This window comes from Pseudophryne corroboree, chromosome 8, assembly GCF_028390025.1.
Source record: "Pseudophryne corroboree isolate aPseCor3 chromosome 8, aPseCor3.hap2, whole genome shotgun sequence".
Taxonomy (NCBI): Eukaryota; Metazoa; Chordata; class Amphibia; order Anura; family Myobatrachidae; genus Pseudophryne; species Pseudophryne corroboree.
This window is the reverse complement of record NC_086451.1, coordinates 313254378-313279895: the sequence shown is the minus strand read 5'-3', so window position 1 is coordinate 313279895 and position 25518 is coordinate 313254378. Positions and strand designations below refer to the sequence as shown.

The window sequence follows — 25518 nt, the reverse complement described above, 5'->3', positions numbered from 1 at the left end:
AGTGCATAGGGAGGGCAGCGCTGGGAGATCATGTGATCTCCTAGCGCCACCCCTGCCACGTCACTAGCGCGTCACCAACCCGGCAATTGCCGGGTTGGTGAGCGCTGTGTGCCGGGGTCTGTAGCATGGGTCGCAGCCGTGTCAGGCGACACGGCTGCGACCCGTGCAGCTCTAGTGGAAAAGGGGTACTAGACAGCTGCATTAGCCCACTGGTAACCCACCTAGCACAATGCAAACCTACAGTAGAGAACAGTACATGGTGATATACAGAGCACACACATAATAGGGGGTAACAGGACTAGAGAAAGTGGCCAATCCACTCCTGTCACATGGACCAGATCCTCACTGGCTGTGGACACACACACACACACACACACACACACACACACACACACACACACACACACACACACACACACTACTAGTCACATAGGGGCAGATGTATTAACCTGGAGATGGCATAAAGAAGTGATAAACCAGTGATATGTGCATGGTGATAAACGCACCAGACAATCAGCTCCAATATGTAAATTGACAGTTAGGATCTGATTGGCTGGTACCTTTATCACCGTGCACATATCACTGGTTTATCACTTCCTTATGCCTTCTCCAGGTTAATACATCTGCCCCAGAATGCCTTGTCAGCAAAATGAGTGCAGGCGTTACAATGGTGGAGACACAACAAACTGACACAAGCACTAGTGGTAAAGACAGTACGGAGGCCGGTCATACAGTATATGGAATGGACAAGCCTGCACGCCTCACCCCGTAGATATTCCGGTAAAGTCTGTCCCCGAAAACCTGTAGGCACTCTCTGCGGCCGGTACCCTCCTCACTCGTAAGCGGCGCTCTGTCTCGGATGCCTCTGTGCCGCAGCTCTGCTCTGCTGTGCCCGGCGATTTTCAAAAATCGTAACTCATAGCGTCTCGGAACAACCAATGACAGGGTGATTACAAGCTCTCCACGAGTGCCCGACACATTCTCACGCGGGAGCGAGCACGCCATTTATACGCGCCGAAGTGGGAAGGGCGGGCAGCCCCTGGGTGGTCCAATACTGCATAGAAAAAAAACAAACCCCCAAACCAACGGAGAACGAAGCACCGGAAGCAGACATTTAGGAGCTGTAAGGGCGGAAGTTCTCTCCTGCCCTCTCGTTTTGTCACGTCCAGGACCTTAGCACGAAGAGAACATAGACACAACCAGCTGTCCTGTCCTACAGTCACAGCTATTGCTGCGCTCTGTGAAATAGTCCCTTCCGTGCTTTTACTTCGGAGCGGGTGAGTGGTCTCAGACGCCGATCTGTCTCTCAGTGGCCCGTGCATGTACATACCGTGTCCTTCTCTCCTCTCTAGGGATGGAGGGGCGCCCTGCGTACGAGGAGTACCCGTACCCTGTTGTTTTCCTGCCGCCCTACGAGAACCCGCCGGCCTGGATCCCCCTGCAGGAGGTACTCGCCCATTGCTTGCAGCCTGTCCCGGGGGTTACATAGAGGGCTACATCGACATACCCTCCAACATGACCCGCCCAACTAGGTACGAAATGCTCTGTTTCTGGACTTCCCTCTTAATTTGTTTTCTCATACGTCCTAGAGGATGCTGGGGTCCACTTCAGTACCATGGGGTATAGACGGTTCCGCAGGAGCCATAGGCACTTTAAGACTTTTCAAGGGTGTGAACGGCTCCTCCCTCTATGCCCCTCCTCCAGACCTCGGTTTAGAAAATGTGCCCAGGCAGACTGGATGCACTCCAGGGGAGCTCTACTGAGTTTCTCTGAAAGACTTTAATGTTAGGTTTTTTATTTTCAGGGAGGACTGCTGGCAACAGTCTCCCTGCTTCAAGGGACTTCGGGGGCAGACGTAGGAACCAACTTCCTAAATAGTTCCATGGCTCTGCTTCTGGCTGACAGGACATTAGCTTCTGAAGGGTGCTAAACACTAGCTGCGGCTATGTGCTTACTCCCACAGCCCGCCGTCACCCCCCCTTGCAATGTTAGAAGACAGGTGAGTGTAAAGAAGAAGATCTTCATTGTGATGGTTGAAAAGGTTCTGCGCGGCGGGCGGGAACGCTGCGAGCCATGCTGCCCATCAAACACCGGCACAGCAGGGCGCCGGAGGGTGGGGGGTGCCTGGGCAGCATGGGACCTAATATAACTGGCTGAAAAGGGGACACAGGTTGTGGAGGCACAGTCCTATCCCCGCCAGTATAAAAATTATTATTGTAATCTATGAGGGGAAACGTGCCATTATGGGGGCGGGGCTTCCTCCTCAGAAAGCCAGCACACTACTCAGCGCTATTTTATCTCCTTGCAGACTGCAGAGAAGAACGCTGGTCCTCCTCCACTTCTGAAACAAGTATCAGGGTGCAAAACAGTGGGGGGGCACAGTGAAATTTGGTGCTATATTGTGTATTTAACATTATAAAAGCGCTACTGCTCTGTGGGCATTTTGTGTTACACAGAAATCTTATCACTGGCGCTGGGTTGTGAACTGGCAAATCCTATCTGTGTCCTTCTGACAGATTTTACTGTGGGTCTGTCCCCTATAAGTCCCGGAGTGTCTGTGGTGTGGTTATGCACGTGTGTGACATGTCTGAGGCAGGGAGCCATTTTAGGGACACAGAGTTGTAATGTGGTTGCGCTGCCGACACACCATGAGCCTGAATGGGTGAAAGAATTACGTGATAGTGTGAATCATATCAGTAAGAGATTAGATAAGTCTGAGTCTCATGCAGAAAACTGGAGAAAATCAGTGGAAGATGTGATTTTTCATAGCTCTGCCTTGTTACCCACAGGGAATCTCTCTGGGTCACATAAGAGACCATTTGCACAAATAGTACAAACGGATACCGACATGGACTCTGATTCCTGTGTCGACACTAGTGAGTCCAGGGAAATAGATCCTAAATTGGCAAAAAGCATTCAATACATGATTGTTGCTATAAGGGAGGTCTTAGAAGTTACGGAAGCCCCTCCTTTACCTCAGGAGAAGGCTTATTTTTATAAGGAAAATAAATTAAATGTAACTTTCCCTCCGTCTCACGAGCTAAATACTCTCTTTGAGGGAAATTGGGCAAACCCTGAAAAGAAATTTCAAATTCCCAAAAGAATTCAGGTTGCTTATCCTTTCCCGGCAGAGGACAGGTGAAGATGGGCATCACCCCCAGTTCTATACAGTGCCCTGTCACGTTTAACTAAAAAGGTGATTCCCTGCGCCTGGGACGGCTTCACTAAAAGAGCCGGCAGACCGCAAGTTGAGGACTACGTTAAAATCTATTTATGTGGCCCATAGCACGCTACTCAGGCCCACCATTGCTTGTGCGTGGGTGGGTACGGCTATCGAGAAATGGTCAAACAACTTGTTATCGGAAATTGACACGTTAGATAGAGATGAAATACTCCTAACTTTAGTTCATATTAAAGACGCTGCTGCGTACATGTTAGAAGCCATGAAAGATATTGGCCTTTTGGGTTCAAAAGCCGCTACCATGGCAGTCTCCGCTCGGAGGGCGTTGTGGATTCTGACGCAGATTCCAAAAGAAATATGGAGGCTCTCGCGTATAAAGGTGAGGCCTTGTTTGGAGATGGGCTGGATGCGTTGGTCTCTGCGGCTACCGCAGGTAAGTCGACAGTCGTGCCTTATGCTCCTGCATCGGCGAAAAAAAAACATCACTCTCAGATGCAGTCCTTTCGGCCCAACAAATACAAAAAGGCCAAAGGTTCCCCCTTCTTTGCAGGTAGAGGGAGAGGAAGAGGGAAAAAGTCTGCAGCGTCTCCATGATCGCAGGAGCAGAAGTCCACCCCTGCTTCTGCCAAATCTGCAGCATGACGCTGGGGCTCTCTTGCGGGAGTCCGCTCGGGTGGGACCACGTCTGAAACTTTACAGTCAAATCTGGGCTCAATCTGGCCTGGACCCATGGGTTTTGCAAATAGTGTCCCATGGATACAAGCTGGAGTTTCAAGACGTCCCCCCATGCCAATTTTTCAATTCGGCCTTATCTGCTTCTCTTCCAGATAGAGAAGTAGTAAAGGCTGCAATTCAAAAATTGTCAGGATCAAGTCATTGTCCTGGTACCCTTGTCACAGCAGGGAGAAGGTTTTTATTCAAGTCTCTTCGTAGTTCCGAAGCCGGACGGCTCGGTCAGACCAATTTTAAACCTGAAATCTCTGAATCTCTACCTGAAAAGATTCAAGTTCAAGATGGAATCTCTGAGGGCAGTGGTTTCCAGTCTGGAGGCAGGGGACTTCACGGTGTCAGTAGACATAAAAGATGCTTACTTGCATGTTCCCATTTATCCTCCTCATCAAGCTTATCTGAGGTTCGCAGTACAGGATTGCTATTACCAGTTCCAGATGTTGCCGTTCGGTCTCTCCACAGCACCGAGGGTATTCACCAAGGTGATGGCAGAAATGATGGTCCTCCTTCGACAACAAGGAGTCAATATAATTCCTTACCTAGACGATCTCCTGATAAAAGCGAGATCCAGGGAACGGTTGGTAAAGAGCATTACACTCTCCCTGTCAGTACTCCAACAACACGGTTGGATCTTGAATTTTCCGAAGTCGCATTTGGAACCGACAACAAGATTGTCCTTTCTGGGGATGATACTGGACACAGAAATACAGAGGGTATTTCTTCCGGTGGAAAAGGCTCTGGAAATCCAGAGAATGGTCAAACAGATTTTGAAGCCAACAAGAGTGTCGATCCATCAATCCATTCGGTTGTTGGGAAAGATGGTAGCGGCCTACGAGGCCATACAGTTTGGCCGATTCCATGCCAGAGTATTCCAGTGGGACCTGTTGGACAAGTGGTCCGGATCCCACCTACACATGCACCAGAAGATAATCCTGTCCTCCAAAGCCAGGATTTCGCTCCTGTGGTGGCTACAAAGTTCTCACCTATTAGAGAGACGCAGGTTTGGGATTCAGGAATGGGTCCTAGTAATAATGGATGCAAGTCTCCGAGGCTGGGGAGTAGTCACACAGGGAAAAAGCTTCCAAGGAAAATGGTCAAGTCAGGAATCCTGTCTTCACATAAACATTCTGGAATTGAGAGACATTTACAACGGCCTTCTACAAGCAGGGCATCTTCTTCAAGATCATCCCGTGCAGATCCAGTCGGACAATGTAACATCAGTCGTGTACATAAACCGTCAGTGCGGAACGAAAAGCAGAGCGGCAATGGCAGAGGTGACAAAGATCCTCCTCTGGGCATAAAGACATACAAGAGCTCTGTCTGCAATTTTCATTCTGGGAGTGGACAACTGGGAAGCAGACTTCCTCAGCAGACACAATCTTCATCCAGGAGAGTGGGGCCTCCACCAAGGAGTCTTCGCAGAGGTGACAAGTCTTTGGGGAATACCTCAAGTAGACATGATGGCATCTCGTCTCAACAAGAAGCTTCAGAGATATTGTTCCAGGTCGAGAGAGCCACAATCAATAGTAGTGGATGCACTAGTGACCGAGTATTTTTTTCGGTTGGTGTATGTCTTCCCTCCACTTCCACTAATACCGAAAGTTCTCAAGCTCATAAGAAGAACAAGAGTTTGAGCAGTCCTCATTGTCCCAGACTGGCCAAGGAGGGCTTGGTATCCAGATCTGCAGGAGTTGCTCATAGAAGATCCTCTTCCTCTTCGCGAGGACCTACTGCAGCAGGGGCCGTGCGTGTATCAAGACTTACCGCGGCTATGTTTGACGGCATGACTGTTGAGCGCCGGATCCTAGCCCGAAAGGGTATTCCAAAAGAAGTCATTCCCACTCTTATTCAGGCCAGGAAAGGAGTAACGTCTAAACATTACCACCGTATTTGGAGAAAATATGTGTCTTGGCGTGAATCCAAGAAGCTTCTACGGAAGAGTTTCACTTGGGACGTTTTCTCCATTTTCTACAGGCAGGTGTGGATGCCGGCCTAAGATTGGGTTCAATCAAGGTCCAGATTTCGGCCTTATCAGTTTTCTTTCAAAAACAATTGGCCTCCCTTCCAGAAGTTCAGACGTTTGTGAAAGGGGTGGTGCACATCCAACCTCCATTTGTGCCCCCGGTGGCACCATGGGACCTTAATGTGGTGTTGCAATTCCTTCAGTCGAATTGGTTTGAACCTCTACAGGAGATAGAATTGAAGTTTCTCACTTGGAAAGTGGTGGTGCTTTTGGCCTTGGCATCCGCAAGGCGGGTGTCTGAGTTGGGGGCTTTGTCTCACAAGAGTCCTTACTTGATCTTCCATGAAGATAGGGCAGAGTTGAGAACTCGCCAACAGTTTCTTCCAAAAGTGGTTTCGTCATTCCATATAATCCAGCCGATTGTGGTGCCAGTGGCTACCGACACCTTCTCTGCATCAAAGTCTCTTGATGTGGTTAGAGCTTTGCAAATTTATGTCACAAGAACAGCTAGGATACGGAAAACAGAGACTCTGTTTATCCTGTATGCTCCCATTAAGATTGGGTGTCCTGCTTCTAAGCAGACCGTTGCGCGCTGGATCAGAGGGACGATTCAGCACGCTCATTCCATGGCAGGATTGCCGATACCGTAGTCGGTAAATGCCCATTCTACTAGAAAGGTGGGCTCATCTGCCGAGCAGCTACTTGGTCAGGGGCAAACACGTTTGCAAAGTTTTACAAGTTTGACACCTTGGCCGATGAGGACCTCAAGTTTGGTCAGTCGGTGCTGCAGGGTCATCCGCACTCTCCCGCCCGTACTGGAGCTTTGGTATAACCCCATGGTACTGAAGTGGACCCCAGCATCCTCTAGGACGTATGAGAAAACAGGATTTTAATACCTAACTGTAAATCCTTTTCTCCTAGTCCGTAGAGGATGCTGGGCACCCGACCCAGTGCGTACTTTACCTGCAGTTTGTTCATTATAGTTGTGTTACTTTTGTTTTCAGCATGTTGCTGCAAATGGTTTATGCGTGTTGGCATGTGTTTTGTTGAATGTGGTGTGAGCTGGTATGAATCTCACCATTAGTTTAAAAGTAAATCCTTTCCTCGAAATGTCCGTCTCCCTGGGCACAGTTCCTATACTGAGGTCTGGAGGAGGGGCATAGAGGGAAGAGCCAGTTCAAACCCTTGAACAGTCTTAAAGTGCCCATGGCTCCTGCGGAACCGTCTATACCCCATGGTACTGAAGTGGACCCCAGCATCCTCTACAGCAGGGCTGGCCAAACCGGTCTTCGCGATCTACCAACAGGTCACGTTTTCCAGGCCTCCTGGAGATCTGTAGAATTGTCAGTTAGGAATGAATGCAGCACATCTTAATTAGTAATGACTACACCTGTGCACCAGCTAGGTGGTCTGGAAAATGTGAACTGTTGGTAGATCTCGAGCACCGGTTTGGCCAGCCCTGCTCTACAGACTAGGAAAAAAGGATTAACCGGTAGGTATTAAAATCCTGTTCTTGTCATCACCTGTGAAGAAACAGCTTTCTTATCATTTAACTAGTTCAACACAGGTGATGGAAATCATAAATTAAGAGGAAAGTCCAGAAACAGAGCATTTTGCACCTAGTGGGGCGGGTCATGTTGGGGGGTCTGCATCGGATGTAAATCATTACTGTTCTGGGGATGCGCATCTCGGATCATTTTTAAAAAGGCCGATGTTCATTCCCAATACATCGCGTTTTTCCTCTCAGTAATACATTTTCTCTTACGTCCTAGAGGATGCTGGGGTCCATTTTAGTACCATGGGGTATAGACTGTTCCGCAGGAGCCTTCTGCACTTTAAGACTTTTTAACAGTGTGAACTGGCTCCTCCCTCTATTCCCCTCCTTCAGACCTCAGTTTAGAAAATGTGCCCGAGAGACTGGATGCACACCAGTGGAGCTCTACAGAGTTCTGCTGGAAAATACTTTGTTAGGTTTTTTATTTTACAGGGAAGCTGCTGGCAACAGCTTCCCTGCTTCGTGGAACTTAGGAGGGGAAGTAGGAACAAACTTCTCAGTTAATTTAATGGCTCTGCTTCCGCTGACAGGACCATATTAGCTCCTGAAGGGTACTGAACACAGCCCTTGCCTGGCTGCTGCTCACTCCCACAGCACTGCCACCGCCCCCTAACAGTGCCAGAAGGCTGGTGAGTATTAACTGGAGACCTGCAGAGAGGGGCCCTCCGGTCATCATGGTGGCATAAAGGTACCAGCGCAGCGCGGGCCGCTGCGCAGCAACAAGTCTCTCAGCACAGGGTGAAGGGCGCGTGGTGGTGGTGGGGGAACGCGCTCTGAGGGGCATGATAAATCCTTACTCTCACTGGCAAAATGTACATACATGTGAGCCGCTGATGTACACTACCCCTGCCAGTATAAATATTACTGTGGCTGAACCGCACCATTTCAGGGGGCGGGGCTTCACCTCAGAATTGCTTGTAACATTCATTTGGCGCGATTTTCTCCTCACAGAGACGCCGGAGCGCTGATCCTACAGGCTGCTTCTCGCACATCGCTGATACAAGTACCAGGGTGTTATGGAAGGGGAGCACATAATTTATTGAAGTCTGCGGGTTTCACATTGGATATAAAGCACTGTTTTGGTATATATGTATTTTCATTGTATGTAATACATATAGGGCGCGTGGTGTGGACTGGCAATTCCTTCTGGGTCCCTCTGACAGACATTAGTGTAGGTCTGTCCCCATTAGCTCCCGTGTGTGTGTGAGTGGTGTGACTGTACACACGTTTACCATGTCTAGAGAAAGTAGTTCCCCAGAGGAACCCATTTTGGAGGCACAAGAGTGTTCTGAGGCTGTGTGGGTGAGAAAGCTGCAGAGTAATATGACTAAACTAGCAAGGAAATTCTCTGAGTCTGAAGAACAGACAAAGCATTGGAGACAGTCTGTGGAAGATGCTTTATTTGCTGATTTCTCCACATCATCCACTCGGGACCCCTCCAGTTCCCAGAAAAGCTCCCTGGCCCAAATAATGCAAAGGGACACTTACACAGATTCCAACACTGACATTGACACTGGGGATTTGAGGGGGGTAGACCCCAAACTGGCTAAGAGCATTCAATGTATGATAGTTGCTATAAAAGAGGTGAAGTGATTTCCTGACACAACACCTCCACCTGAGGAAAAAGATTATTTTAAATTAAATAAAAAACAGGTGGTGACTTTTCCTCCGTCTGAGGACTTAAATACATTTTTTGAGGAATCCTGGGCTAACCCGGAAAATACATTTGCTATCCCTAAAAGGTTGCGGGTAGCGTACCCTTTCCATGAAGAGGATAGGCGTAAGTGGGAGTCACCCCCAATGATAGACACAGTATCTAGGTTGTCAAAGAAAATCATTTTACCTGCCCCAGGTCAGAACCTGCAAATTAGAGACGACTTTAAACTCCATCTATGTTGCTACGGGTACATTACTCAGGCCCACATTTGCTTCTGCGTGGGTAGGTAACGCAGTCGAAAAGTGGGCAGATAACTTGATTGTTAATATTGACACGGTCGATAAAGATGACATGCTGAAAATTCTAGGTCGCAAAGACTCTGCAGGTTACTTGGTTGAGGCTATGAAGGACGTAGGCTTACTAGGCTCACGGGCCTCTGCTATGGCGATTTCAGCCCGCAGGGCGCTCTGGATCCGTCAATGAAATGCTGACGCAGAATCCAAAAGAAATATTGAGGCGCTCCCTTACAATGGTGAGGCCCTCTTTGGAGAAAAACTAGATGCCATGATATCAACTACTACATATAGCAAGTCAGCGTTTCTGCCGTCGGCAGCTGCACCGGCTAAAAAAGTATATCATTCTCATACTATGCAGTCCTTTCGGCCCAACAAGTACAAAAAGGCTAAAACTACCCCTTTTTTCACAGGAAAAGGGAGAGGAAAAGGTAAAAAACCTACAACACCCTCAGGCTCCCAGGAGCAGAAGTCAGCAACTACTTCTGCAAAAGCCACAGCATGACACTGGGGCTCCTCTGCGGGAGTGCGATCGGGTGGGAGCACGTCTATTTTTTTTTACCAGCCAGGTCTGGCTTCGCTCAGACCTGGATCCTTGGATTTTACAGATAATATCCCAAGGTTATGAGTTGGAATTTCAAGACCTTCCCCATGCCGATTTTTCAAATTGGCCTTGCCAGTTTCTGCTCAAGACAGCACAAATGTCTTGAACGCAATACGCAAATTATGTCAAGACAAAGTAATTGCCTTGGTTCCTGCCGAACAAAGGAACCAAGGCTTTTATTCAAGCCTGTTTGTGGTACCGAAGCCGGATGGCTCGGTCAGACCGATTTTAAACCTAAAATCTCTGAATCTTTATTTGAAAAGATTCAAATTCAAGATGGAATCCTTGAGAGTGGTTATTTCCAGCTTGAAAGAAAAGGAATTTCTGGTGTCAGTGGACATCAAGGATGCTTACTTGCATGTCCCCATTTACCCGCCACATCAAGCATATCTGAGGTTTGCGTTTCAGGATTGTCACTACCAATTCCAGACATTACCATTCAGGCTCTCCATGGCTCCGAGAATATTCACCAAGGTGATGGCGGAGATGATGGTTCTCCTTCGCAAACAAGGAGTCAACATAATTCCATACTTGGACGATCTCCTCATAAAAGCGAGATCCAGGGACAAGCTACTCCAGAACATAGCATTATCCCTGAAGATGTTTCAACAGCACGGTTGGATCATCAACTTTCCAAAATCCCAGTTGGAACCGACAATGAGATTATCATTTTTGGGAATTGATACTGGACACCGAGGTACAGAGTATTTCTACCAGTGGAAAAGGCTCAGGAGATCCATCCAGAGCATGGTCAAACAACTTTTGAGACCAAGAACAGTATCAATTCATCAGTGCATTCGCCTGTTGGGGAAAATAATAGCGGCTTACGAGGCGCTACAGTATGGCCGATTCCATGCCAGGGTCTTCCAGTGGGACCTACTGGACAAGTGGTCAGGGTCGCATCTCCACATGCATCAAAGGAGAATCTTGTCGGCGAAAGCCAGAATTTCGCTCCTGTGTGGGCTACAAATTTCTCACCTCCTGGAGGGACTCAGGTTCAGGATTCAGGCCTGGATCCTGGTGACCACAGATGCAAGTCTCCGAGGATGGGGAGCAGTCGCGCAAGGCGAAAGCTTCCAAGGAAGATGGTCAAGTCAAGAAACTCACCTTCACATAAACATTCTGGAGTTGAGAGCTGTGTACAACAGTCTTCATCAAGCGGCACACCTTCTTCAGTGTTGTCCCATACAGATCCAGTCAGACAATGTAACGCAAAAGACAAAAGGTTGAAAGCGCTGTCCACAATAAAAGAGTTTTTTTATTTGGTTAAAAAATTATAAAATCATAAAATTATAAAAAAATTAATTATAAAACTCTTTTATTGTGGACAGCGCTTTCAACCTTTTGTCTTTTGATTTATATAATAACTATTGGGATTCAACTACCCATTATTGAAAGCAGCAGTGCACAATTGGGAGGAGGTGTATTTTAATACCAAGGAGCTGCACAGCTGACACACACGAGCATAGCGCTTTCTAAGTTTGAGGAGACAATGTAACGGCAGTGGCTTACATAAACCGTCAAGGCGGAACAAAAAGCAGAGCGGCAATGGCAGAGGTGACAAAGATACTCCTCTGGGCAGAAAGACATGCAAAAGCTCTGTCGGCAATTTTCATTCCGGAAGTGGACAACTGGGAAGCAGACTTCCTCAGCAGACACGATCTCCATCCAGGAGAATTGGGCCTCCACCCAGAAGTCTTTGCGGAGGTGACAAGTCGTTGGGGCATTCCTCAAGTGGAAATGATGGCATCACGCCTCAACAAGAAGCTTCAGAAATATTGTTCCAGGTCGAGAGACCCACAAGCAATAGCAGTGGATGCACTGGTGACCCAGTGGGTGTTTCAGTCGGTGTATCTGTTCCCTCCACTTCCACTTATTCCAAAGGTTCTCAAGATCATCAGAAGAAGAGTTCGAGCAATCTTCATTGCTCCAGACTGGCCAAGGAGGGCCTGGTATCCAGATCTTCATGAGTTATTACTGGAAGATCCTCTGCCTCTTCCTCTTCTCGAGTACCTGTTTCAGCAGGGGCCGTTAGTTTATCAGGACTTACCGCGGCTGCGTTTGACGGCATGGCTGTTGAGCGCCAGATCCTAGCCCGTAAGGGTATTCCCAATTAAGTCATTCCCACACTTATTTTGGCCAGGAAAGGGGTAACGTCCAAACATTACCATCGTATTTGGAGAAAATACATCTCTTGGTGTGAATCCAAGAAGTCTCCTGCGGTGGAGTTTCAATTAGGACGTCTTCTCCTATTTCTACAGGCGGGTGTGGACACTGGATTGAGATTAGGATCTGTCAAGGTTCAGATTTCGGCCTTGTCAGTTTTCTTTCAAAAACAATTGGTTTCTCTTCCTGAGGTCCAGACATTCGTAAAGGGGGTTCTGCGCACCCAACCTCCCTTTGTGCCTCCTGCGGCGCCATGGGATCTTAATGTGGTGTTGCAGTTCCTTAAATCGGACTGGTTTGAGCCTCTACAAGATGTAGAGTTGAAGTTTCTCACTTGGAAAGTGGTCAGGCTGTTGGCCTTGGCCTCAGGCAGATGGGTGTCTGAGTTAGGAGCTCTCTCACACAAGAGTCCTTACTTAATATTTCATGAAGATAGGGCTGAATTGAGAACAGGTCAGCACTTTCTTCCGAAGGTTGTGTCTTCTTTTCATATCAACCAACTAGTGGTGGTGCCAGTGGCTTCTGACACCTCAGCCGTCTCAAAATCCTTGGATGTCGTCAGTGCATTGAGGATTTATGTTGCAAGAACGGCTAGGATAAGGAAGACAGAATCTTTGTTTGTCCTCTATGACCCCAACAAGATTGGGGGTCCTGCTTCTAAGCAGACTATTGCACGCTGGATCAGGGGTACCATTCAGCACGCTCATTCCACAGCAGGATTGCCGTTACCGACTTCGGTAAAAGCCCACTCTACTAGAAAAGTGGGTTCGTCCTGGGCGGCTGCCCGGGGTGTCTCAGCTTTACAGATGTGCCGAGCTGCTACTTGGTCAGGTGCAAACACGTTTGCTAAGTTTTATAAATTTAACACCTTTGGCTGCTGACGACCTAAAATTTGGTCAGTCAGTTCTGCTGGAACATTAGCACTTTCCCGCCCGTACTGGGAGTTTTGGTACATCCCCATGGTACTAAAATGGACCCCAGCATCCTCTAGGACGTAAGAGAAAATAGGATTTTAATTACCTGCCGGTAAATCCTTTTCTCGTAGTCCGTAGAGGATGCTGGACGCCCGCCCAGTGCTAATTTTTACTGCAAATTACGTTTATCTCTTTGCACATTTTTCATGTGTTCAGATGTTAACAGCTGTTGCTGTTACGTTATGCTTGCTGGTTGGCATGACTTATGTTAAAGGCCATGTTAGCCGACATGTTGTTTATGTATGGTGTGAACTGGTGTGAATCTCGCCACAAGTTTAATGGTAATTCCTCTCTCGAGAATGTCCGTCTCCTCGGGCACCGTTCCTATACTGAGGTCTGGAGGAGGGGTATAGAGGGAGGAGCCAGTTCACACTGTTAAAAAGTCTTAAAGTGCCGAAGGCTCCTGCGGAACCGTCTATACCCCATGGTACTAAAATGGACCCCAGCATCCTCTACGGACTACGAGAAAAGGATTTACCGGCAGGTAATTAAAATCCTATTATCAAAAACAATGATGGACGAACTCCAAGCGCTGCTATAAACCGGAACTCCTTGTGTCTGAAAACCCTCAACGGAAACAATGCACAATATTCTTATGGAGACTTCAGCATACGGTTATTCACTTGAGATATCTTCAATGACTGACCTTTATTATAGGCCCTATGTTCACATAAAGGTTTCTTTATCTTCTATTTAATGCACCGCCATCACATCATCTATGGTATATCGCTTATTGAAATAAAGCTCACCTTTATGATAAGCCCTATGTACATCCAAAGGTATCTTTAACGAATCCGCCCTCACTGGGATCCTTCGATGGTCTTGTATGTATATCCACAGCCTCACGATAGATTAAAACTCCATCAGTCGGACTGATGGAGTTTTAATCTATCGTGAGGCTGTGGATATACATACAAGACCATCGAAGGATCCCAGTGAGGGCGGATTCGTTAAAGATACCTTTGGATGTACATAGGGCTTATCATAAAGGTGAGCTTTATTTCAATAAGCGATATACCATAGATGATGTGATGGCGGTGCATTAAATAGAAGATAAAGAAACCTTTATGTGAACATATGGCCTATAATAAAGGTCAGTCATTGAAGATATCTCAAGTGAATAACCGTATGCTGAAGTCTCCATAAGAATATTGTGCATTCTGTTTCCGTTGAGGGTTTTCAGACACAAGGAGTTCCGGTTTATAGCAGCGCTTGGAGTTCGTCCATCATTGTTTTTGTAGTTAGAAAAGAAGTGGTGTTCTTCGGGGCGTGTTTCAAGCTGCAGCTAGGGCGCAAGTCATTGTTTCATTTTCTTTAGTTAAAATCCTATTATCATTGATTGTGGAGACGTGTTATGTTAATAAAAAATTAGACCAAAATCGTGATATGTAAGCAGTGATATGCTCGTTGTGTCTATTTCCTAGTGGGCTAAGGGACATTTGACCCACGTGACACGCAAGAGAAGGGGAGGAGCAAGTTTGGCAAAGGGTCCAGAAATGCTTTGCTCGCCACCTGATTACCAAAGGTAATAGTTGCTGGCGTGGATACTGAAAGTAGTATCCTACCGTCCTTGCTCCGCCACCTGACGTCACAGGTCCCTTAGCCCACTGGGATTTAGCATCTACCGTGATATGCTTGCCTGGTCCCTGCCATTGCTTACTCCGCTGCGCATGTATTGGTGGTTTGTTTTTTTGGTGAGGTCTTCTAGGATTTATCCTCTTTTCTCTTACGTCCTAGAGCAGGCATTCCCAACCACGGTCCTCAAGGCACACTAACAGTGCAGGTTTTAGTGATATCCAGGCTTCAGCACAGGAGACTTAATTAGTAGCTCAGTTATTTTGATTTAACCATCTGTGCTGCAGCCTGGATATCACTAAAACCTGCACTGTTGGTGTTCCTTGAGGACCGTGGTTGGGAATGCCTGTCCTAGAGGATGCTGGGGGTCCACATTAGTACCATGGGGTATAGACGAGTCCCTTGGGAGCCATGGGCACTTTAAGAGTTTAATAGTGTGGGCTGGCTCCTCCCTCTATGCCCCTCCTACCAGACTCGGTTTAGAAAATGTTTCCGTGGAGCCGGTCACAGCTAGGGGAGCTCCTAGGAGTTCTTTTAGTTTTGTTGTTTTTTAAAGAGTTTAGGCACAGAGAGGCTACTGGCAACAGCCTCCCTGCTTCGTGGGACTTAGGAGGGGAGTAGTGTCCTACCCTAGAGGTTAATGGCCACTATCTCCGCTGACAGGACACTGAGCTTCTGAGGGTGATGCATACTTACCTACCTGACCCTCTCCATGAGGGAGAAAATGCTCTGTTCCTGGACTTTCCTGGTAATGTATGATTGCCATCAACAGAGCCAGAATAAGTCGAGTGGTGGGTAGGACACCGGTGACCCGACAAGCGGGGAGCCAGTGAGAATGGTGGCATCAGGGTTGGAGCGCTGCGCTCCGGAGGGCTCAGAGGCACACTGTGCGGTGCTGAGGGGCACCCTGGGCCAGTGCAGTTCCCTACAAACTGGTCACTCGAGCTATCAGGGACTCGGTCTACTGCCAGCAATGTATTACCTCAGGCCAGTATAATCTTCTAAAGAGCGGGAAGATGTGCCATTATAAGGGGGCGGAGCTCCTCCTCAGAGCGGATCCAGCAGTCACCAGTGCCATTTTCTCCCTGCAGTGCCACAGACAGAGACGCTAACAGGAAGCGTTGACCCTCCACATAACTCCAGCTATCCTGTGCAGTACCAGTGGGTTATAGAAGGGGGGAGAGTGTTTTTTAATCACATAACTGTGTAGTCTACTTAGGTTACTCAGTCAGCACCAGGCTTTTATTCTATAACTGCCTACCGGGGCGCTGTGTGTGCTGGCTCCTTAACTCTGTCTCTCTCTGAAGGTACTTGGGGGAAACTGTGTCTGACATTTTCCTGTGTGTGTGTGCGTGAGTGTGTGTGTACATATATCTCACATTGCCATGTCCAGGGACTCTGTATCTTGTGCTGCAGAGTGTGTATCTTCTCCAGAGGAGAATAATGTCTCAGCCTGCTGAATCCGAACCATTGTGGGTGGCTTCAATTAAGAGAATGATATCCCAGATTTCATCTAGGATAACTCATAATGAGACTGAAACACAGGTTTTGAGGAAATCTGTAGAGGTTTTGTCGTGTTCTGTTCCCATTGCCTCCTTAAGATCCCCTGGTATATGCCCACAAAAACCTGCTCTTGCCCAGATAATGCAAGTCGACACTGATACCGACTCTAATATGGGAGACGGTGATGGGGATATTCGGGGGGGTGAGGCATCCCTTGCTAAGGGGGTGCAGCTCATGATTGAGGCCATTAGGGACGTTTTACACATTGCTGACAAAGTACCTGAGCAGGTCGAGGAAGCTTACTTTACAGACAAGCCTACCTTACCTTCCATGCGTCTAAAGAATTAAACGCACTATTTGAAAAATCCTGAGAAAACCCGGAGAAAAAATTCCAGATCCCAAAAAGGGTTCTCATTGCTTTTCCTTTCCCTGAAGAGGATAGGAAAAAGTGGGAAAACCTCCCCCTATAGTAGATGCTTCTGTATCTAGATTTTCTAAAAAGGTGGTTTTACCTGTCCCTGGGTCTACCTCTTTGAAAGAGCCGGCAGACCGCAAGATTGAGACTACGCTCAAATCCATATACACTGCTTCAGGCGTGGCGCTAAGGCCCACTATCGCTTGTGCATGGATTTCTAAAGCCATAGTAAATTGGTCAGTCACATTACTAGAGGAATTAAATACTATGGATTCTGCAGGTTTCATGGTGGAGACCATGAAGGACCTTGGTCATCTAAATGCACGGACGTCTTCCATGGCTGTCTCGGCATGCAGGGGACTCTGGCTGTGCCAATGGTCTGCGAATGCGGAATCTTAAGAAGAGTGTGGGGAACCTACCCTTCACAGGTCAGGCTCAATTTGGGGAAGCGTTAGATGCGTGGATCTCCACGGCAACTGCTGGTAAGTCAACCGTTCTTCCTTCTGCTGCACCACAGACTAAGAAATAATATTCTACGTCTGCGATGCAGTCCTTTCGGACCACTAAAGCAAAAAAGTCCAAATCCCCACCCACTTTCTTTAGAGGTGGCTAGGGGAAATCCCGAAAACCTACACCCGCAAGTTCCCAGGTGCAGAAACCTGGTTCTGCTTCCTCAAAATCCTCGGCATGACGGTGAACTGGGGGGTTCAGGCAGGTGGGAGCAAGGCTACGAAATTTCAGTCAGGTCTGGGTGTCCTCTTGCCTGGATCCCTGGGTACTGGATATTGTTACCCAGTGGTACAGACTGGAGTTTCAAGAACTTCCGCCTCACAGATTCTTCAAATTGGGCTTGCCAGCTTTGCTGACAGAAAGTGTTATCCTACAGGAAGCCAATCAAAAATTGATGAGGTCAAATGTCATTGTTCCGGTTCCACCTCGCCTACACCACAAGGGTTTTTACTCAAACCTGTTTGTGGTACTGAAACCGGTGGTTCGGTAAGACCAATATTAAACCTAAAATCATTGAACCCCTACTTGAGGGAATTCAAATTCAAGATGGTCTGGAGGAAGGGGAATTCCTGGTATCCCTGGATATCAAGGATGCATACCTTCACATCCCGATCTGGCTGCCTCTCCAGGCTTATCTCAGATTTGCGCTACTGGACTGTCACTATCAATTCCAGACGCTGCCGTTTGGCCTCTCCACGGCACAAAGGGTGTTCACCAAGGTGATGGCGGAGATGATGATACTCCTCCGCACGCAGGGTGTGAACATAATTCCTTATCTGGTCGACCTACTGATAAAAGCGTCTTCCAGGGAGAAGCTGTTACAGAGCATTGCTCCCACGACTCAACTACTCCAGGATCATGGATGGATCCTGAACCTCCCAAAGTCGCATATAGAGCCGACAAGGAGACTGTCCTTCCTGGGGATGATCCTCGACACGGAAGTACAGAGGGTGTTTCTGGCGGAGGAAAAAGCGTTGGTGATACAATCAATGGTCCGGGATGTCCTGAGGCCAGCCTGTGTATCGGTTCATCAGTGCATTCGCCTTCTGGGGAAGATGGTTGCCTCCTACATGGCTCTTCAGTACAGAAGATTCCATGCATGGTCTTTCCAACTGGATCTCCTGGACAAATGGTCGGACTCTCATCTTCACATCACCAGAGGATACGTCTGTCACCGAAAGCCAGAATATCGCTCCTCTGGTGGCTGCAAACTCCTCACCTACTAGAGGGCCGCAGGTTCGGGATTCAGAATTTGATCCTCCTAACCACGGATGCAAGTCTCAGAGGTTGGGGAGTAGTCACCCAGTGGGAAAACTTCCAAGGAAGGTGGTCAAGTCTGGAATCCATCCTTCCGATAAACATTCTGGAACTAAGGGCCGTGTACAACGGTCTTCTACAAGCGGCACATCTTCTAAAAGATCAGGCCATTCAAGTTCAGTCGGACAATGTAACGACAGTGGCCTACATAAACCGACAGGGCGTAACGAAGAGCAGAGCTGCAATGTCAGAGGTAACAAGAATCGTCCTCTGAGCGGAAAAGTACGCGGTGGTGCTGTCGGCAATCTTCATTCTGGGAGTGGACAACTGGGAAGCGGACTTCCTCAGCAGACACGATCTCCATCCAGGAGAGTGGGGCCTCCACCCAGAAGTGTTTGCAGAGCTGACAGGTCTTTGGGGCGTACCTCAAATAGACATGATGGCCTCACGCCTCAATAAGTAGCTTCGGAGGTATTGTTCCAGGTCGAGGGATCCACAGGCAGTGGGTGTTCAATTCAGTGTATGTGTTCCCTCCACTTCCACTCATCCCAAGGATTCTCAAACTAATAAAGAGAACAAGAGTTCAGGCGATACTCATTGCTCCAGACTGGACAAAAAGAGCTTGGTACACGAATCTTCTAGAGTTACTGCTAGAAGATCCAAGCCCTTTTTCTCTTCGAGAAGACCTTCTGCAACAGGGGCCGTTCGCTTATCAAGACTTACCGTGGCTGCGTTTGACGGCATAGAGGTTGAACGCCAGATCTTAGCTCATAAGACATTCCGAACAAAGTTATTCCTACCCTGATACAGGCTAGAAAGGGAGTAACGTCAAAACATTACCATCGTATTTGGAAAAAGTATGTGTCTTGGTGCGAATCCATGAAGTTTCCTATGGTGGCGTTTCAACTGGGACGGTTTCTGCTCTTCCTGCAAGCAGGGGTGGATGTGGGCCTGCGCCTGGCCACCATAAAAGTCCAGATTTCGGCCTTGTCCATTTTCTTCCATAAACAATTGGCTGCCCTCCCTGAGGTTCAGACTTTCTTGAAAGGGGTGCTGCACATCCAACCTCCCTTTGTGCCTCCAACGGCACCTTGGGACCTTAACATGGTACTGCAGTTCCTGCAATCGGATTGGTTCGAGCCTTTGCAGGAGGTTGAGGTCAAGTTTCTTACTTGGAAGACTGTCACACTGTTGGCATTGGCATCTGCTAGACGTGTGTCAGAATTGGGTCATTGTCCTACAAGAGCCCCTACTTGATATTTCATGAAGATAGAGCTGAGCTCAGAACGCGTCAGCAATTTCTTCCGAAGGTTGTGTTGGCTTTTCAACCAACCTATTGTGGTGCCAGTGGCTACTGACTCCTCAATCACTTCAAAGTCTTTGGATGTTGTGAGGGCTTTGAAGATTTAAGTGAAGAGATCTTCTCTTCACAGAAAGTTAGATGCTCTGTTTGTCCTTTATGATCCCAACAAGGTTGGGTGTCCTGCTTTTAAGCAGACGGTTTCTCGCTGGATCAGGTTTACTATCTAGCATGCTTATTCTTCGTCAGGCTTGCCGTGTCCTAAATCCGATGGCCCACTACTCGTAAACTGGGTTCTTCCTGGGCGGCTGCCCGGGGGTTCTCGGCTTTACAGCTTTGCCGAGCAGCAACTTGGTCAGGGTCGAACACGTTTGGTAAGTTCTACAGGTTCGATACTTTGGCCTCTGAGGACCTACGGTTTGGTCAGTCGGTTCTGCAGGAGCCTCCGCTCTCTCCCTCCTGTTCTGGGAGCTTTGGTACATCCCCATGGTACTAATCCAGCATACTCTAGGACGTAAGAGAAAATAGGATTTTCATTACCTACCGGTAAATCCTTTTTCTCGTAGTCTGTAGAGGATGCTGGGCGCCTGCCCAGCGCTTCGTTCTCCTGCAGTTGTTACTTGGTTCAGTACTACCTTGTTCCTTGGTTACGTACTTGCATTGTTACTTGGTGAAGTACTGTTGTTCAAGCTGGTTAGCTTGGTTTGCCTTGTTGTGTGTGAGCTGGTGTGAATCTCACCACTCTCTGTATTACCTTCTCTCGAAGTATGTCAGTCTCCTCGGGTACAGTTTCCAGACTGAATCTGGTAGGAGGGGCATAGAGGGAGGAACCAGCCCACACTATTAAACTCTTAAAGTGTCTATGGCTCCCAAGTGACTCATCTATACCCCATGGTACTAATGTGGACCCCAGCATCCTCTACGGACTACGAGAAAAGCATTTACCGGTAGGTAATTAAAACCCTATTTTAAGTGTTAATGAAACACAGGACCTATAATCAAATCTGTTATAGGTGCTTACAGAGGGTGGTTTGGATAATCTTACAGTTGATGGATTTGAGCCACAGTGTGTTTTTATTATGTAAATGGGAATTAAAAACTTTATATGTTATAAAGAAAAATATGGTGTTTTCTGAAAGTGCAGAGCCTGCTAAAAATATAGGTGCAGCTTAAAAAAAATGACTGCTATTCTATAATGTGAGGAGTCCAAAAGTGCCAAAATGGGCTCAGTACATTGTAAAACACATTACCTTGGTAGTTAATGGTATGGTAAACCAGTTACTGTATTCATTTTACATTTAGCTAATATAACTACAAGAGATATATGTATAGAAATGTACATGCTGCAAGAAATGTACCAGCTTCTGTACTATGACAAAATACTTTATTCACTAAACAAGTGTAACTAGCCTAGTGGAAAAGGGATTTCTGCAGCGGGGTACACTGGTATACCACAGGGAACAACATTGGGGTGTAGAGTTGGATCTTGATCCGAGGCACCAACAGACTAAAGCTTTGACTGTGCCCAGGATGCACTGCACCGTCTCCTCTATAGCCCCGCCTCCAGGCACTGGAGCTCAGTTTGTAAGTTGGTGCCTGCAGTGCAGGTCACTAACAGGTGGGGCTGCGCTAGGCAGCCCTGAAAAGAGCTTTGCTCTTACGTCCTAAAGGATGCTGGGGTTCCATTTAGTACCATGGGGTATAGACGGTCCTTTGGGAGCCACTGGCACTTTAAGAGTTTGAGTGTGTGGGCTGGCCCCTCCCTCTATGCCCCTCCTAATAGACTCTGTTTAGAAAATGTGACCGGAGGAGCCGGTCACAGCTAGGGGAGCTCCTGAGGGAAATGATCGCAAGCCCACGAGGCGACCGCCCACTCCCGCAGCACGGCCGCCACCCCCTAACAGAGCCAGAAGATAGAAGAGTGGTGAGTACAGCGCCAGCGTCTCGATTAACGGGTTGCCGGCGGGTATGGCGGCACAAGGGTTGGAGCGCAGCTCTGACAGGCTACGCTCCTGGAATGTTCAGCAACATGAACATATCGACGCTTGAGGGGCGTCCTGAGCCTGCGCATTAACCCTACACTGGTCACATTAGTTAACAAGGTCTAATCCTGCTGTTAACACATAAAAACCTCAGGCCAGTATAAAAAATAAGCGCGGGAAGCCGCGTGCCATTACAGGGGGCGGGGCTTCCTCTCAGAGCGGATCCAGCACTCACCAGCGCCATTTTCTCCCTGCAGATCATAAGACAGGACGCTGACAGGGAGCGCTGCCCTCCACATAACTCCAGCAATACCTCCTGAGGTACCAGGTTGTTATAGAAAGGGGGGGGGGGGGTGATAACAGTACTAGCTACCCTATTAAGGTTAACTAGTTAGCGCCGGGCTTTTATCATAATAACAGCCTACAAGGGCGTGGGGTGGCTGGCTCCTTAGACTCTGTGACTGTCTGAAGGTGCTCTGGGGGAAGCCGTGTGTGTGTGTGTGTGTGTGTGTGTGTGCATATGCCACATTACCATGCCTAAGAACTCTGTGTCCTGTGCAGCAGAATGTTTATCTTCTCCTGAGGAGTCTATTCCATGTACTCAAGACTGCAATATAGTTTCTCAGCCTTCTGAATCTGAACCCGGAGGGGTGGATTCTTTAAGGGGGATGATATCCCAGATTTCAACAAGGATGTCACACACTGAAAAAGAGGCACAGTTTTTCAGAAAATCTGTAAAGGATATGATGTATACAAACCCCACTACTTTGTTTAAAAACCCACCTACATACCCACAAAAACGTGCACTTGCCCAGATAATGCAAGCTGACACTGATACCGACTCTGATACAGGAAACGGTGATGGGGATATGCAGGGGGGATGCAACCCTTGCTAAAGGGGTGCAATTAATGATTGAAGCCATTAGGGATGTTTTGCATATTACTGAGAAGGTACCTGAGCAGGCAGAGGAGTCTTATTTTACCTTCAATTAGAAATCCTCGCTGACCTTCCCTGCTTCTAAGGAGTTAAACTCCTTGTTTGAAAAGTCTTGGGAAAACCCAGAGAAAAAATTCCATATCCCTAAAATAATTCTCATTGCTTTCCCTTTCCCTGAAGAGGATAGAAAGAAGTGAGAACACCCACCTATAGTGGACGCTTCTGTATCTAGGTTGTCAAAAAAGGTTGTTTTACCTGTCCCTGGCTCAACCTCCTTAAAGGAGCCGGCTGACCGCAAGATTTAGACTACGCACAAATCACTATACACTGCTACAGGAGTGGCTTCGAAACCCACTATTGCTTGTACGTGGATTTCTAGAGCCATAGTAAAGTGGTCAGGCACATTACTTGAGGAATTAATTAGATTCTATGGATAGGGGTGACATTGACTTGTTTTTACGTCACATACAGAACTCTGCATGTTTCATGGTAGAGGCAATGAAGGACATTGGCCAGCTTAATGCAAGGTCTACATACATGGCAGTCTCGGCACGCAGAGGACAATGGTCAGCGGATGCAGAATCCAAGAAAAGTGTGGAGAACCTACCCTTCACAGGTCAGGCCTTGTTTGGGGGCGCAATATCCACTGCAGCTGCAGGTAAGTCGACTTTTTTCTTCCTTCCGCAGCTGCACCGGCTAAGATATAATATCCTACAACTGCACTGCAGTCCTTTCGGACCGCAAATTTAAAAGGTCAAAAGATTCCCCCACCTTCTTTAGAGGAGGTCGGGGGAAATCCAGAAAACCTGCACCAACAGGTTCCCAGGAACAGAAACCATGTTCTGCTTTCTCAAAATCTTCAGTATGACGGTGAACCACCCAGCCTGGAGATCGGGCAGGTGGGAGCGAGACTAAAAGATTTCAGTCACGTCTGGGCGTCATCCTGCCTAGATCCCTTTGTAAAAGATATTGTTGCCCAGGGGTACAGACTGGAGTTTCAGGAACTCCCGCCTCCCAGATTCTTCAAATCAGGCTTACCAGCTTCGCTGACAGAAAGTACAATCCTGCAGGAAGCCATTAAAAAATTGGTACAAACAAATGTCATTGTTCCAGTTCCACCTCACAAAAAAAACAGGGGTTATTACTCAAACCTGTTTGCGGTACCGAAACCGGACGGTTCGGTAAGACCAATATTGAACCTAAAGTTATTGAACTTCTACTTGAGGGTATTCAATTTCAAGATGGAGTCTCTGAGAGCGGTGATCTCAGGCCTGGAGGAGAGGGAATTCCTAGTATCCCTGTATATTAATGATGCCTACCTTCACATTCTGATATGGCCGCCTCACCAGGCCTATCTAAGGTTTGCACTACAGGACTATCAGTATCAGTTCCAGACATTGCCATTTGGCCTCTCCACAGCACTGAGGGTTTTCACCAAGATCATGGCAGAGATTATGCTTTTCCGCAAGCAGGGAGTGAACATGATTCCATTTCTTTTTCATCCACTAGGGGTCACTGAAGTACTCTTGGGATATGGACGGTGCGATAGCAGGGATAGGCACATTTAAATATTTAAATGTGTAACCCCCCTCCCCCCTCCATACTCCCAAGTGCCCCAGTGTTTTCTCATACGTCCTAGAGGATGCTGTGGTCCACTTCAGTACCATGGGGTATAGACGGTTCCGCAGGAGCCATGGGCACTTTAAAACTTTTCAAAGGGTGTGAACTGGCTACTCCCTCTATGCCCCTCCTCCAGACCTCAGTTTTAGAAATGTGCCCAGGCAGACTGGATGCATTCCAAGGGAGCTCTACTGAGTTTCTCTGAAAAGACTTGTTAGGTTTTTTATTTTCAGGGAGAACTTCTGGGACTGAGGGGGCAGAAGTAGGAACCAACTTCCTAAAGAGTTTCATGGCTCTGCTTCTGGCTAACAGGACACCATTAGCTCCTGAAGGGTACTGAACGCTAGCTGTGCCTAGGTGCTCACTCCCACAGCACGCCATCACCCCCCTTGCAGAGCCAGAAGTCAGAAGATAGGTGAGTGTTAGAAGACAGATCTTCAATCAAGGTGACGGCTAAAGGTACCGCTCAGCTGGCGGGAGTGCAGCGCGCCATGCTGCCCACACAACACAGGCACTACAGGGGGAGGGGGGGGCACGGGGGCGCGCCCTGGGCAGCATGAAACCTTTTAAAACTGGTAGAAAGGGGGCATAAGATGCCATGGCACAGCCCTACCCCCGCCAGTATAAATAATATTATCAGAATCTCTGAGGAGAAACGCGCCATTGCGGGGGCGGAGCTTCCTCTTCAGTCAGCCAGCACACTGCTCAGCCCCATTTTCTCTCTTTCTTCAGGCTGCAGAGAAAACGCTGGTCCTCCTCCACTACTGAACAAGTATCTGTGCAAAACGGGGATAGGTGGGGGGGACAGTGAATTTGGTGCTTTACATTGTGTATTTACATTGTAAAAAAGCGCTGTATGTCAGCGGGCATTTTGTGTTTCACAGGCATTGTGTTACTGGAGCTTGGTTTGTGAACTGGCTGCTCCTATCTGTGTCCTTCTGGCAGATTTTACTGTGGGTCTATCCCCTATAAGTCCTGGAGTGTCTGTGGTGTGTTTGTGCACATGTGTGACATGTCTGAGGCAGGGAGTTCTTCCCCTGAGGGAGCCATTTTAGGGACACAGAGTTGTAATGTGGTGGCGTTGCTGGCACACCACGATCCTGAATGGGTGAAAGAAATACGTGATAGTGTGAATCATATCACAGTGATTCATAGTGTGAATCATATCAGATTAGATAAGTCTGAGTCTCATGCAGAAAGCTGGAGAAAATCAGTTGAAGATGTGATTTTTCAGGGTTCTGCTGTCTTATCCGCAGGCGACCCCTATGGGTCACTTAAGAGACCGTTTGCAAACATT

At 47.8% G+C, this 25518-nt stretch overlaps 2 protein-coding genes across 5 annotated transcripts in view; one reads left to right on the top strand and one right to left on the bottom strand.

Annotated features, from left to right (window-relative positions):
* Nucleotides 1-995, bottom strand: part of LOC134949046 (uncharacterized) — a 161096-nt gene extending 160101 nt beyond the window's left edge. Inside the window, exon 1 of the mRNA XM_063937387.1 lies at nucleotides 766-995. The gene's annotated coding sequence lies outside the window, so the exon portion shown is untranslated. The remainder of the gene's footprint in view (nucleotides 1-765) is intronic.
* A 20-nt stretch (nucleotides 996-1015) lies between these two features.
* Nucleotides 1016-25518, top strand: part of PDZD11 (PDZ domain containing 11) — a 156069-nt gene continuing 131566 nt past the window's right edge. Inside the window, exons 1-2 of one of the 4 annotated variants that reach the window (XM_063937391.1) lie at nucleotides 1016-1277; nucleotides 1353-1447. In XM_063937391.1, coding sequence (XP_063793461.1) covers nucleotides 1355-1447 — 93 coding nt within the window. In that variant the 5' untranslated portion in view covers nucleotides 1016-1277; nucleotides 1353-1354. Of the gene's footprint in view, nucleotides 1278-1352; nucleotides 1448-23097; nucleotides 23260-25518 lie in introns of those variants that run through there. The other 3 variants (XM_063937389.1, XM_063937390.1, XM_063937388.1) reach the window with 3 other exon arrangements.